The 15,235-nt window shown below is 34.8% G+C and overlaps 1 protein-coding gene across 1 annotated transcript; it reads right to left on the bottom strand.

The window, feature by feature from the left end:
• Nucleotides 1–1,413: 1,413 nt before the first annotated feature.
• Nucleotides 1,414–15,109, bottom strand: gmppab (GDP-mannose pyrophosphorylase Ab). The gene is made up of 12 exons (XM_007230839.4): nucleotides 14,824–15,109; nucleotides 12,640–12,737; nucleotides 11,903–12,006; nucleotides 10,012–10,204; nucleotides 7,958–8,017; nucleotides 7,729–7,859; nucleotides 5,875–6,009; nucleotides 5,683–5,783; nucleotides 4,702–4,748; nucleotides 4,529–4,621; nucleotides 4,214–4,382; nucleotides 1,414–2,144 (listed from the first exon to the last, which is right to left on the bottom strand). Exons 1-12 carry the CDS (start codon nucleotides 14,861–14,863, stop codon nucleotides 2,044–2,046), a joined length of 1,272 nt encoding a protein of 423 aa, XP_007230901.2. The 5' UTR covers nucleotides 14,864–15,109; the 3' UTR covers nucleotides 1,414–2,043.
• Between the last annotated feature and the right edge of the window lie 126 nt (nucleotides 15,110–15,235).

The raw sequence follows: 15,235 nt of genomic DNA, 5'->3' as shown, positions 1-15,235 counted from the left end.
GAATAAATTTGAACAGAACAGTATTTTAGCTTTACTTCTGAGCTTCTCAGCAGAGGAAACTGACCTGTGCACGATTGATGATTTGCCTACAGGTCACTAAAATAGGACCCTAAAAGCTGCTAGAAAAAGCATTTATTTCCTGTTATACAGTGCCTTGCAAAAGTATTCGCCCCCCTTGGCTTCCAACATAAATATATGATATTGTCATTTTTTTTGGAAATTGTCATTTTTCAATTTTATTCGGCCCCTTTACTTTTAGTGCAGCAAACTCACTCTAGAAGTTCAGTGAGGATCTCTGAATGATTCAATGTTGACCTAAATGACTGATAATGCTAAACAGAATCCACCTGTGTGTAATTAAGTCTTCGTATAAATGCACCTGCTCTGTGATAGTCTGAGAGTTCTGTTTAAAGCGCAACTTTTTTAGTCTAAATACAAAGTGCTTTGTGTGGCTGAAAAGTAACACTACTCATCACCCTGAACACACCATCCCCACTGTGAAACATGGTGATGGCAGCATCATGCTGTGGGGATGCTTTTCTTCAGGAGGGACAGAGAAGATGGTTAAAATCGATGGGACAATGGATGGAGCTAAACACAGGACCATTCTGGAAGAGTCTGCAAAAGACCTGAGACTGGGACGGAGATTCAACTTCCAACAAGACAATGATCCAAAATAAATAAACGTATCCAGGTGTTAGAATGGCCAAGTCAAAGTCCAGACCTGAATCCAATGGAGAATCTGTGGAAAAAGCTAAAAACTGCTGTTCACAAACCAACACTCTCCAACCAACCTCACTGAGCTCCAGCTGTTTTGCAAGAAAGAATGAGCAAAAATTTCATCCTCCCAATGTGCAAAACTGAGAGAGATATACCCCAAGCGACTTACAGCTGTAATTGCAGCAAAAGGTGGCGCTACAAAGTGTTAACAAAGTCGCCGAATAATATTGCATGCCCCACTTTTCAGTTTTTCATTTCGTTCCACTTCACGATTGTGTCCCACTTGTTGATTCTTCATAAAAAATTACAATTTTATATCTTTATGTTTGAAGTCTGAAATGTGGCAAAAGGTTGAAAAGTTCAAGAGGGCTGAATATTTTTGCAAGGCACTGTACTTACCAAAGTGAGTTTTATTGCAGGCTGACCATACATTTGCCTGGGTTAAACACTAATGCTATTCTGTGTTTATGCATGTGTTAATAGTTAAAGTTCCTATGTGGTCGGTCTTTAAATAAAGTGTTAACAAAACAACTAAGACCCAATCCCCCTTTTACCCCTCGCCCCTACTACTCAGGACTACCTGTCCGCCTTGCTTGTTTCCTCAGAGGGTAAACATGGACTCCAAACAGACATTTCTTAAGAGTAACACTCCTGTACTGTTATGAATAATAATGGTAAGATGGCAGTGCAGGAGACCAAAGAAACCCAGAAGTTTATTATTTTGAAAAAAAATCAATACATTTTACATTGCTAGCAGTATGTCTCTGTAGTTAGCTAGCTAAATTTGCCGCTCCACTTTAAATGGTACAGAACCGGTTAAACTCCGTCATCCAAGGATACTGCACGATTTAAAGTGGAACGAGAAACTTAGAAATTTGGAGTATTTTTACGACATTGATCAGCTTCTTAAAGGGTTAATCCACTTCCCTTTATATCTCAGTTCCAAAGGAAATATGATAACTAAAAACAAGGGCTAGAAAACAAATGTCAAATGGACATTTCAAAAGGTCTTTGACATTAAACTTGTAATAAAACTAAACATCTATATTAACATTTGTGCTTCATAATTTTAGAGTAGCATAATCAGTAGGAAAGAACAACTATTAAAATCTACAGTTTCCAAAACCAAGACAGTGTCTAAACATGATAAACCCATAAAACCAAACAAACTACATAAAAAAAACCATAAAAACATATGTAGACAATAGAGATATATTAAAACGATTCTGTGCAATTAGTGTGTCCTTCCTTCCTTCCTTCCTTCCTTCCTTCTTCTATGCGATTGTTTGTCCCGAGTGTTTTCTAAAGAGGAGCTGGGGTCCTCTAGAGGATGATCTGGTTTTTGAAGCTCCGGTTGAGATCTTTGTGAGGAAGGACGATGGAATTCCGTATAATGACCTCTGATGGAATGTTCACATTACATCCTAAAAGAGGAAAAACAAACATAGGTTAAAACCTTACATTAATGCAGATTGGTGGATAAAATGTTTTGGCTTGTTGCTTTATGAGTTTAAGTATCTGGGTCTGAGAGAACACAGAATATCTGATGTATCTTTCTTGGATAAACATTGTCAGTGATGTCTATTTATCATTATCTGATTTAGCTATATGTTAAGAAATGATGCCTGATAACAAATAAAAAAACATTGCAAGCCTGCATAATTTTTGTTTTTTACCCCACGTAGGCTGGGGTGCTGGTGGGCCATTTTTGGGCCAGCAGCAAGCGTGACAGGCTTGCCTGACAGATCCCTAAATTTAGCTACTTACAATAATCAATAAAAGAGGGGAAAAAACATGAATAACTTTTTTTTTTGTTTTAAAATCCCTGTGCTGAAAGAAATACTTCTACAGTACTACAATAGTATTCATTTGCTTCTCAAAAATGAAGATTCATATGTAACCAAACGTTTCTTGCATGGTTGTTTACCTTCAATGACATTAAATATAGAAGACAGATAGATATAAAGACACAATGGCAGACTGGATAGTTATTAAATGAAACCAACAGCTCCATCTACAGGCCTATTTCCCTTATTACATCAGATTAAGAAATTTTAAACACTGCTTAAAATCTCTTTTTAAACATGGTGTTTAACATAAAATTGTTCTTTAAATTGTAAGGGTGATCAATCCTGATTCTGGAACCTTGTGATCCAGAAGAGTTCAGGTCCAACACCTGGTTCTATACACGTTTCTACACCTAAAAGTCTTGGTCTGATTTCGGCACAACACCGCTTCTTTTTCTTCTTCTGTTGCTTAATGGGTGCAAGTAGCCTGCCTTTCATATCAGATATCAGCTGTGAAATACAGTGGTGTGAAAAAGTGTTTGCCCCTTCATTCAATTTCCTTTTTTTTTTTTGCATGTTTGTGACTCTAAAATGTTTCAGGTATGATCTTCTGAAGATCATTTTGGTCCAGTCTCTTTCTTATGAGGGATTCATGAACGTTGACATTAACTGAGGCAAGTGAGTTCTGCAGTTCTTTGGATGTTGTTGTGGGGTCTTTTGAGATCTCTTGGATGAGTCACTGCACTCTTGGGGTAATTTTGGTCAGCTGGCCTTTCCTGTGGTTCGCTGGAGTCCCAAAACTTTAGAAATCTCAATTACTTTCTTTCTCATTTGTTCCTGAATTTCTTTGGATATTGACATGATGCCTGGTGTTTTGAGTATATTTTAGTCTACTTGTCAGGCAGATCATATTTAACTTATAAACATATATCTATAATGTCTTATCTATAACTACATACTTACTAATAAGACTCCAAGTACAGATATATATCTATATAATCTATAAACACGTTTATAGTTACTTTATTAGTTTATTGCTAGTTGAAATTATAATTCCAGACATTGTTATAATGACTATTAAAAAAATCCAGGTCCACAGATCCATGAATTAATTTTGACTAGTGCAAATGCTACTTCAACATATTTCTAATAGTTTTGAATATGTTGAATATGTGACATTTTAGATCTCTATAATAGAATTTTAGCTACCATTAATTCATGTTTTGCGTAGTAAAAATAATATTATTGATTTCTAAAATGTTTTACTAGTCAAAATTACAGTGAAGACATCTGGTATTATACTTTCTTCAAGTAATAATAATGATAGGTATATGTAGCTGGAATTTTACTAGTAAATATATAATTATACATAAGATGGAAGAGTGAAATTTAAATCAGCTGTAAAATATGACTGGTCAGAATTACATGAGGAATATGCTGTGCTGGTGATGTGATTTGTCAGAATGGCTTTATTAATCTGTAGATCTGATATTACTACTAGTTAATATTTCATAGCTGATTTTTGAAATAATAGTTTAAACTGGTAAATCAGTAAAATCTACCCATCCACATACCTACCTATGTAAAAAATTGAGTTATGACTTGTATTATTGGTGTCATATGAGACTAAAACAGCTTGCCATAAACTGCATAATATGAGCGAGTCCACGGATAGAAGAACGTGCAGATTAAAATGTGTTACGTACCGAGGATGGTAATAGAGGGAGTCAGACCCCCGTCCCGGAACAGAGTCTCACTGTCGATTTTAGCGTAGGGGTCATTGGGGTTGGGGTCACTTGGGGTACCCTCCACTCTCGCCCACTTTCCAATGGTACTCTCCCACCCAACAATGCTGTTCAGCACACAACAGTGATCCTGCAACACAGATCACAGCAAAATCCTCTGACATCTGTTTTCTACCTTATATTCAACATTATAGAGCCTCTCTAATTAGATCTAATAAAACAATAATAAAGAGTTTATTCACTGCGTCGTATTTAACTGAAATCAGATGATTATACCTGCAGTGTAGCTCCATGTAAAACAATACACTCCCTCACTCTGACTCCCGCACCAATCGTTACTCCTGTCCCAATAGAAACATTGGGGCCCAGCTGAAAAAAGATAAAGCCATTACAATAACAGTGTATGATAATGTGATGCATTTTATTCAGTGATATTCTGATATACTTACCACAGCTGTTGAGTCTATATTAGCTGTTGGATGGATGTACACATCTCCTGAAAATTTTAATAAGTTAGTAAGCAAAGCCCACAGAATGTAATTTATTATTATTATTATTATTATTATTGGCATTTTAATAATAGTGTCTTATTAAAAGGGATTTTAGAGTTTGCAATTCTTCTTCTTAACAAAAATCACAATGATTCGACAAATTAAATAAATTAAAAACTCATAAAAATGTATTGTAAAACAATGCTAATTGACAGCTGTAACTTTTATATTAATTGATATTATATTAATTGATATAATAATTTAGAATTAAACAGGCAATATTAGTATTGAACTAGTTTTATACTATATTTTACATAGATTTAAATAATTATGTAGATCTAATCAATATTTATCAACACAAAATATTAAAATTATAACAACAATAATAAAAATACTACTAATAATAATAATAATAGTAACATATTACATTTTATCATGTTAATGGCATTTTAACATAAAGTTAGGCCTGTCACGATACCATTTTTGTGGACGATACATCATTCCAGAAATTATTGCAATAAACTATATTAGTCATTTTAAAACCATTTAAATTCCACTGAAAAAAATATAATAGCATAGCATAACAAAGCAATTCTACTCTTTTAAATACAACAACATTATAAATAATCATAGTTTGGAAAAATATATATTTTTTCTTCACCTACTGCAGTCCACACTGTTTGTATGGAGTCAAATATGTCAATATGTGAACAAACATTAAAATGAATGCAATAGACAATATAACGATTATCAATTATTATTGAGGTCATGTCCATTTATTGTCTGATAAATTGATAGTAATTATGTAATTATGCAATTATTGTGACAGGCCTATATTAAATATATATAAATATTATTAGCAGTAGTAAAGGTAATATTAATTATCACAATAAAAGTATAATATAATAATAAAATTAAGAGTAAAAAAAAAAGTGATACCTATAATTTTAGGTCCTTCTTCTTCCTGGTTGGTGGCCAGTCTCTCTGGGTGAGTCTGATGGTATCGGTTCAGGTATAAACGACTGGCGTATATCGCTGATCTGTCAATAAAATAAGATATCAGTTCTAATATTAGTATAAATTAAGATTTATATTAAATGAGATGGGAATGTGGGCGTGTTCCTCTCTCACCCTGCAGATTTAATCTGACTCCAGAAGTGCTGAGTTTTATAGACGTACAGCTGCTTCTGAGCCGCGAGCTCTGTAAAAATATCCTTTTCCAAACGGATCGCTTCCGGCATCAATCTACCGCACGGAGGATCATCCCTGCACACACAGACAGACCCAATTACTTCACCATCAAACAGAACACAGACACTGCAGATTCCAAACACATAAAAAAAAGTTAAAACAAATACCATAGCTGTAAAAAAATATATGTATTTAATTATAATTTGAATTTTTAATATAAAGTGCGGATGCTAAGATCAGAATACCGGGTTTTAGTGTCTCATAACCTTCAGAAAGTGATTACGATTTTGAATAATTTTGACTAGTTACCATATTTCAGCCTAATTATTTTTATTTCCTATAATTCATGTATAATTCACTATTTATGTTTTGGCATTCAATAAAAAACGTTGTTCATCATCATCATCATCGTTTTAAAATAAATGTCATATTTATTTTACCACAGCAGGGTAGACAGCTTTACCTCAGCTAAATATGGAAACAATATTATAAAGTGAATTAAGTGAATTAATATTATTAATTACTGAACATGACAATAAAACAGTATGAAAATTGTGACATCACTGATATCAAAGGTTACTTTCTAAAAGGAGTGGAGAAATCCATAGAAGACAGGTTCGTCATGGAATTGTGGGACAAGGGAAATCAAATAGCTTGATACGTTTCTTTATTAAAATAAAATGATTTAATTTTAAGAATATATAAATTAAAAATGTGCTATTTAACCACTTAAAATAATTGTTTAACTATCAGTATGTTTAACATGGAAAAACTCCATCCCTACATGAAAGAAACTGTATAAAATGTAGAAAAGGTTTATTAAAGTGAAGGTTAACATTATTCTATATGTGTAATAATGTGTTTCTGTAGAGTAAATGTTTAAAAATGTATTGTTGCAGAGTTTAAAAAACTATTCTGTGACACAAAAGGCAGGTTGTATTAATCCTAACAATATTTACCAGATGTTAACACGCCCACTGATTGTCGCAGCAACATCTGAAGCAGAAACACTTTTGATTGGCTGCTTTCTAACCTGCCTGCACTGATTGGTATCTCCCATTGCTTCTTTAGTTTACAGTAAAAGATACTAGACTAACCTCCTAAGACCCGAACTCTTGCATGGCATGCATTTTTTATTTCTCTTTGCTATTAGGGCTAATTGATACCTGATTAGTGTGTAAAAACAAATAATTATCTTTTCACTTGATGTAGTTTCTGAGAAAAATTATGTCCACATATGAGGACTTTAGTTTTATATTTCTATAGAACACAAAGAAGTCACAAATAGTAAAGATGTGCAAAACATTTATTTTGTGCCTGAACACAAAAAGGAGCAAAACGTAGAAAAGTAGAAACAAAAAACATTTACTGTATTTACAGTTCATTTGAATTTCCATGGACCATCGTGGAGTAAAAATTTATAAAAAGCCAGAAAGCCAGTATTTAAAAGAAACTTTTCTCTGGGAGGACTATCACTCAGCTCAGTACAGACATCACATTTTTCTCTGATGTAGCTCCACTGTGGGTGATGGTTGAGAAACTCATAAGATTATAAACAATACAGTCTGTACAAATTCTTGTTGGCTTTCTGTACCTGAATGTCTCCAATATAAACAAATATTTCTTTACAGAGCTCTCACTTCAGCCATGGATGGTGATGCCCTGTGCATTTCAGTGTGTGATTTGCTTAATAATGCAACAAACTGAAGTCTCATAGAGCCACTGATCATGTATTTAAATACGTGCTTAACTCATCTATGTGTGTGAGAGTGAAGATAAAGATAAATCACTTACTGGAGTCTTTCTTCCTGATTTCTCTGAAACACTGTTCCAATATGGCCAAAAATCTCAGGTGTGAAAAGGTAGACGCCACAATTAATAATGTCGCTTACAAAAGTGCTGGGTTTCTCCACAAAATGAAGAACCTGAAGATAGAATCATTTCAACACAACCATTATAACATAAATAATATATGATTATTAATGTTATTATTTGTAAGGATTTTTATTTTAGTGTCAGATACCTCATTTGTTTTCTGATTTTCCACGATGCATCCATAGTTCAACGACTGCTTCCTGTTAGCCTGACAAATGTGAAACAATAATAATATAACATTTAACAAAACTGTAAAATATATATACCGTACTGCACTCTCTGAGAGAATGCTGTTTATCTGGGTAGTAAGCTTTTGTTGAGGCAGAGCTCTAGAGTGTGACCAATTTGGTCACACATGCGACTTAATTTATCAATAGTTTTATTTTCAAAAACTTTATTTTCCATCTCTGTGTGGTTCAAGACACATCTCTATCTAAACCAATCCGAGCGAGTGAAGGGCGGAACCCCACTGAATTTTAATTATATTTCAACATCACTCAGAATCCGACCAAGGCTGTTTTAACATAATTAATTAAGAAAACAGTGATTAATTTAGCATGGCCAATTAGCCGTTAGCCGCCAACGTTAGCCATCTTCATTGCATGGGACCCACAGCTGCATTCTGGTGTTGAAAAGGTATTAACTACAGACTGGAGTAAATATAGTCATAATCCACATATAGTGTAAAACCACAGGATCTACAATCACTAACCAGCACACCAACACAATCATCCACTTTTAAAAACATGTGCTGATTAATTTAGTTCAGAAATACTGTTAGCATCGCTAGTTAGCCGTTAGCCATCTTTAGTAAAATCTGCAGTCTTTTAGCCTAGCTAGCATTGAGCCGTCAGCTGTAATCCAGTGTTGTGAAGGTAATCGGTAACTAACTCGAGTGAACTACAGCCATAATCCACATCCAATATCAAACCATAGATCAGCATAACTGCATTAGCCGATTAGCCAATAGACACTGCAGCTAATCCACTAATCAGCTACATGTCATAATAAAAGTCATTAGATCAGCTTGTAGACTTACACTTGTAAACCAAGAACAATAAAGAAAATCAATTTTATTTTATTTTGACCTTACTAAGTACATTTGTGATCAAAATATGGTAAAATATCTAAATTCTCTTAATAATTGCATCTAATTTTAAGCGTTTTAAGCAGAGCTGGTATAGATTCTAGAATTGTGCTTCAAATAAAGAACTTTATGCTGACTAGAAAATTTGGGTGCACCTAACCTTCGTGCACACTGGTGCAACCAGTGCAAAAAGTTAGTCTAGAGCCCTATGAGGAGACACTAATCAGAATAAAACACACAGGCAGTCTATAATTACCCATTAAACAATAGAAGAAAAAAAGAAGCGGTACTGTGCCAAAATCTGACTACCTTGAGTAATAGAGTAATTTTGAGCAGTACAGCCATGAGTCTTCTTGGGAACGGTGCAACGGTAACGTTTTTTACACCTGAATTTGAAGATCCTCTGCCATTCTTTCTAGCAGATCCTCTCCACCAAGGCTCTTCTCCCACAATTGCTTGGTTTGGCTGGACGAACAGGTCTAGGAAGAGTTCTGGTCCTCCCAAACTTCTTCCATTTAAGGATTATGGAAGCAACTGTGCTCTTAGGAACTTTGAATGCTGCAGAAATTCTTTTGTAACCTTGGTCAGATCTGTGCCTTACCACAAGTCTGTCTTATATATATATAGGTGTGTGCCTTTCCTAATCAAGTTCAATCAGTTTAATTAAACACAGGTGGACTCCAATGAAGGAGAAGAAACATCTCAAGGAGGATCAAAAGAAATGGACAGCTTGTGAGTTAAATATGAGTGTCAGAGCAAAGGGTCTGAATACTTATGACCATGGGATATTTCAGTTTTTCTTTTAATTAATACATTTGCAAAACTTTCTAGATTTCTGTTATTTTTTGTCAAAATTGTGTTCTCAGAATACATTAGTGAGAAATAAAATGAGCTTTTTATGATTTAAGAAATTGTCTGCAATGAAACAAAGAGTGAAACATTTTAAAGGGTCTGAATATTTTCTGCACCCACTGTATGTCATGTTGGCAGCACCTTTGTGGGTGGAGTCTCCCTATTCTTGACACTGATTGATATGCACTGTATATGAACCTATACAGTCTCATTGTCACTTTTTTAGAGTGTGTGTAAAATCTCGCTTTAAGGCGCTGATTTACCGCAGTGCCGAGGATAATCCCGCAGTGGGAGCCTTGGAGCTGCTGGTGGAATCTGAGCATGTCCTGCAGGGGGAACTCAGAGCACACATCAGCATTCATCAGGAAGAACGCAGACGGACCTCCGGACAGGATCTGGTCTCGGAAATGATAAATCCCGCCTCCTGTCCCTAAAGCAGCAAACTCCTGCAGGTACCTAAACATAAAGCCAGCAGGAGACATGGAGATTAGGAAGATTACACTCAGGCTGCTTGTTTGTATGTCAGCTTGATGTGTATCATTTATTTAACCTATAAACACAATCCAAACTGATCTAACACAATCTAAATACAAGTAATCTAAATAGAATCTTCTCACCAAAAGTGTTTTTTAAAGCAAGGTCACAAAGATGTTAAGCCAAATAAGAAGATAAGACAATATATCAGAAGCTGCAAATGAGATTTAGATTTAGATTAATTCAGGATTAACAGTGAAGAGATTGTTCTTAAAATATGTTATATAATATGTTATATGATGTTATATAATTATTTTTTTTCTATTCTGCTTTTTTCTTCATTCTGCTCTTTGCTGCAAAATTTAATTAAATTATATTTAAATGTTATTTTGCTGATATTGTTGATGATAGTATAAATACAATGTTAGAAATGTCCTTTTTTGTAGATTTTTTCATAGAAAACCTTCTGAAGTATTTTACTGGTAGCAGCGTGACAGCCTTGCGCTTTAACTTCTCTCTAGGCAGATTCACTAAACTGTCTCACTTTTATTATATCCAAATTATTATTATTCATGTTATTATGCAAATCGTTATTACACAATCATCCAAATAGTGTTATTACTAGTGGTGTCAATCTATAAAAAATATATAATCAGATTAATCATAATATTATGTGATTAACTGCAAATAATCAAACTTGTTCTTGTTAAGATGCACATTTTATAGTGGATATTTAAATGTAAATAAAATAACAAATGTAAGAAATGTAAAATGCAATTATATGTATATTAGTGGTGTGAATTAAAATACTAGTATTTACTTGTATCTTTAAGCGGAAATAAAGCCAATGTGTGGCGCTGGAATAAATGTGTGTGTGCATGATAAATTGGATAAAGAAAAGTTTTTTTTTTTTTACTTAATTTTTACTTAATCTCAGTTTGGTTGTAAAGATTTCTGAATTAGAACTTAGTTTGCTGAGTATAAAAGGGTGTTTTAAAAAAAAAAAAAACCTGTAGTTGGTTTCTATGGTTTGGATTCACACAAACCACCAAAAACACGCACCAATAAACCACGTGAGCACATTGTCTCCTCTGATTGGCCAGAGTAGAAGTTGAGGTCGAACTAGGTAGAATAATTAATTGGGTTAAAGAAAATAAGAACATGTTTCTGATTGCAAATTAATCGTATGCATTAATACTTTAACATTGACTGCCCTTGTTATTACCCATTATTCATATTTATAACAGTCTCTGTTATATTTAACCACACCTTTTGGGGCTGTTGTTAGAAAAAATAAAATAAGGTAATAACATTGCATTCTTTCGCAAAAGTTTTGCATTTTCTATGCAAACGTTTGCATTCCATCACAAAATTGCATTCTTTTTACTTTTTGGAAAAAACTGCACTTTCTTGCAGAATTTTTATTTCCTTGCAAAAACATTGGCTTTCCTTACAATTGTTTTGTATTGGTATTACATTTTCTTTTTTCACAAAAACTAACATTCTCAAGAAATTCATAATCCACAACATTACAGTGTGTGTTGAATATTACATTATACCATACTTCTGAATATTAGTGCACGTCCACTCTTCTTATTTTTTTTTTTAAAAGGTGACCCACTTTAATTGTACAGTGACGTGTTCATAAATGTACAGGGGTGGAATATTCAGTTTCTCTACCTTATTGAAATTTTAAACTCCTGCTGAGCTGAAGCTAAGAACCGGTTTAGCTCCTCGTTGGGCTGGTAGAACCCGATCAGGATGATCTCCTTCATGTCAGGAACCTGTTGGAGAAGATCAGGGAGTCTTCGTTAAGGCAGGGTTTAAAAAAATGTATTTGCTTAATATGGATCTTAATGTAATAAATATATTAATATTACATTATAATCTATTAATAATGGTTGGTTGAGTGTTGATTGTACAATTGTAATTCTCTGAAAATCTCTTTTCATATTCAAACAAAACCTGTTGTAACTGAAGTATCCCTAAATTAACTGAAATCTGAGGATATATGAGGTTTCCATATAATGTATGTTTGCAATATTTGATATGTTTGTTCGTATTCACCTTTTTTATTGAAATACATAATGTAGGGGTTCTTAAAGCTATATTCTATATTTTCGCTGGGCTATAATTAACACACAGTGTTAGAAAGGCCAGTGAGACAATCAGAGACATAATTAAGAGAATGAGCACCAGGTGTGTTCAATCTAATAAAAGGGAGAGGCTGCTGTGAGTTTACTGGAGTCTTCCTCCTGTAAGTGTTAGTTTAGACCTACATTAGCTAATAAAAGAAGAAAATAGTCATCTGCATCTTACTTGGAGTATTTTTCTCTCTGCAGTGAAAACTATTGCACCAGTACTCACCAGAGTAATCCACGCATAAAGGTAAAAAACACACAGGTTACTATACGTACCTTGGCACAGGCTTCTATGTGGTGTTGGACCATGGGAACTCCAGCCACTGGGAACAGAGGTTTGGGCACCTCAAAGGACAGCGGGCGGAACCGGGTTCCTGAAAATATATAACACACAAAATGTAAGCTGTATGTCCCCATGACTCTCAGTGTGAGATATACAGGGTGGATTCACGCAAAAAAACAGTGCATCCATATTACCCCGAACTAGGAAAAAATAGCATGATGTACCTACTGCCGCTTAATTTTACAATTCATTTTTATATTTAAAAAAAATTATTGTGTAATATGAAGCCATTAAAACAATTTTGGTTGGTATGGTACAATATTGTAGTGCCACCAGTGGTAACAAGCCCAGGCCATAGTCCCATTAAGCCACTTTATTTAGAAATGAAGGGACCAGTGATTCTCTCACAAAACAAGTGGCCAGCCAAATCCCATTTACCTACATAAACAACATTAAGTCCCCCAAATAACCTCAACAAAATTTTTATTTTTAAAATACACATTTTGGGAAAATCACTAGAATGTGATCAGTGTCCTCATTCTATAAGTATAGCCGCCATTTAGCTATTTTTATTTGTTTTGCTAATTCTATGCTAAAAATCAGTCATGTTACTCATAACATAGAGTAACAGAAATGAGTACCAGTAACAGGAATGAGTGCAAGTAACAGGACTGAGTTCCAGTAAAAGGAATGAGTGCCAGTAACTGGACTGAGAGACAGTAACAGGACTGAGAGCCAGTAACAGGACTGATTTCCAGTAACAGGAATGAGTGCCAGTAACAGAAATGAGTGCAAGTAACAGGACTGAGTTCCAGTAAAAGGAATGAGTGCCAGTAACTGGACTGAGAGACAGTAACAGGACTGAGAGCCAGTAAATGGACTGATTTCCAGTAACAGGAATGAGTGCCAGTAACAGGAATGAGTGCAAGTAACAGGACTGAGAGCCAGTAACAGGACTGAGTTCCAGTAAAACAAATGAGTGCCAGTAACTGGACTGAGAGACAGTAACAGGACTGATTTCCAGTAACAGGAATGAGTGCCAGTAACAGGAATGAGTGCAAGTAACAGGACTGAGAGCCAGTAACAGGACTGAGTTCCAGTAAAACAAATGAGTGCCAGTAACAGGACTGAGAGCCAGTAACAGGACTGATTTCCAGTAACAGGAATGAGTGCCAGTAACAGGAGTAAGTTCCAGTAGCAGGAGTAAGTATTGTCTCCTGGTTTATTGATTTATTAATGTGAATATTAGTTAATATAAACAACTTTTTTTTTCAAAATCTGTTTGGTTCATCCTTTATCCATTTGTTTAATTAATACGATTATAATATATTTGAACAATTTTAGGTTTGCATCTCTTTGGAAAGATAAAAATGACTTTGCATATTTTACAATTGACATGCATATATATGTATAGTGATTTTTTTTGGTCATAAATATAAATTATTTGAACATGCAGTCGACCATTTCTTTAAAATAAACACTTTCTTAAGAGAAAATCAAAGAATTATGTGTACTTGCTTTTAAACATGCTTTTTAAATATCACACAAATTTTGTTAACAGGACTGAGAAAAATGTTACCATATTCGGCTTAGAAACCAATAAAAAAATTAAGTATAGCTGCCCGAGTTTGACCGGTACATGTTTTGAATAATTAAATACATGTGTTATTAGATTTAGTTTATTTTGGAAAAGTTACAAGAAAACAAGAAAACATTGTCTTTAATGTGTGTAATTTACCTGAAGCTAAATGAAGCTGGTGAATAATGTATTTATCTCATTATAGCTACATGCTTTAGTATCAGAGTGTAAAGTTATGATACTTGTTTTAGTGTATTAAGGGTTTATTACAGAGCAGTATAATTCACAGCATGTATAATAGAGATAGTAACAGGTGCAGTAACGCCTCAGCTATGATCAGGCTGTTATTTATATTTAATAACTGCTCTGAAATGTGTCTATTCGCTGTTTAGGTTTAGACTGTAACTCTAGACTCCACAGTGTGTGTGTGTATCAGCTGCTGTATTAAACACACACTCCTGATGTCTACAGCGCCACGTCATCTCTGAGCACTGATCGATCAGTCAGCTGACCGAACATTATAATCGATCATCTTCCTTTATCATGATCTCAGCCTCGTTAAAACACCCGCTCTGGCTCCGGTAAATAACCCCCTCACCTTTCTGAGGACCCCCGATCAGAATCACCGCCTTCAACATCTTCACACAGTTACTGCACCCTGTACGCCTCCGACACAGACCCGGGTCTACAGCCTCCTTCTGCCGCCTCCAGGAGAGGAGAACCCCGCACACTGGACCGGTATAAACCGCTGGATTCCGGTTATAAACCCGGTTTCATTCAAGAGTTTATAACTGGCTAAATCCTCAGTACTAAACCCGCTCCCTTTACATCATCACTTTCTGCACTAATTCCAATAAAGCGGAAGTTTGACTGTTGTCTCCCTGGTCGAGTCCCAAATGATCCTCTCCGGGATTTCTAGGGCACTTTTCTGGACGCAGACAGGGTTGTTCACTGGAATGTAGTGCACTATAAAGGGAGCGAGCCTGACATTGGAACTGAGCCCTTAGTTC

Source organism: Astyanax mexicanus, chromosome 5 (assembly GCF_023375975.1).
Source record: "Astyanax mexicanus isolate ESR-SI-001 chromosome 5, AstMex3_surface, whole genome shotgun sequence".
NCBI classification, from domain to species: Eukaryota; Metazoa; Chordata; class Actinopteri; order Characiformes; family Acestrorhamphidae; genus Astyanax; species Astyanax mexicanus.
The sequence above is the reverse complement of the archived record's forward strand: the minus strand, read 5'-3'. Positions and strand labels throughout refer to the sequence as shown.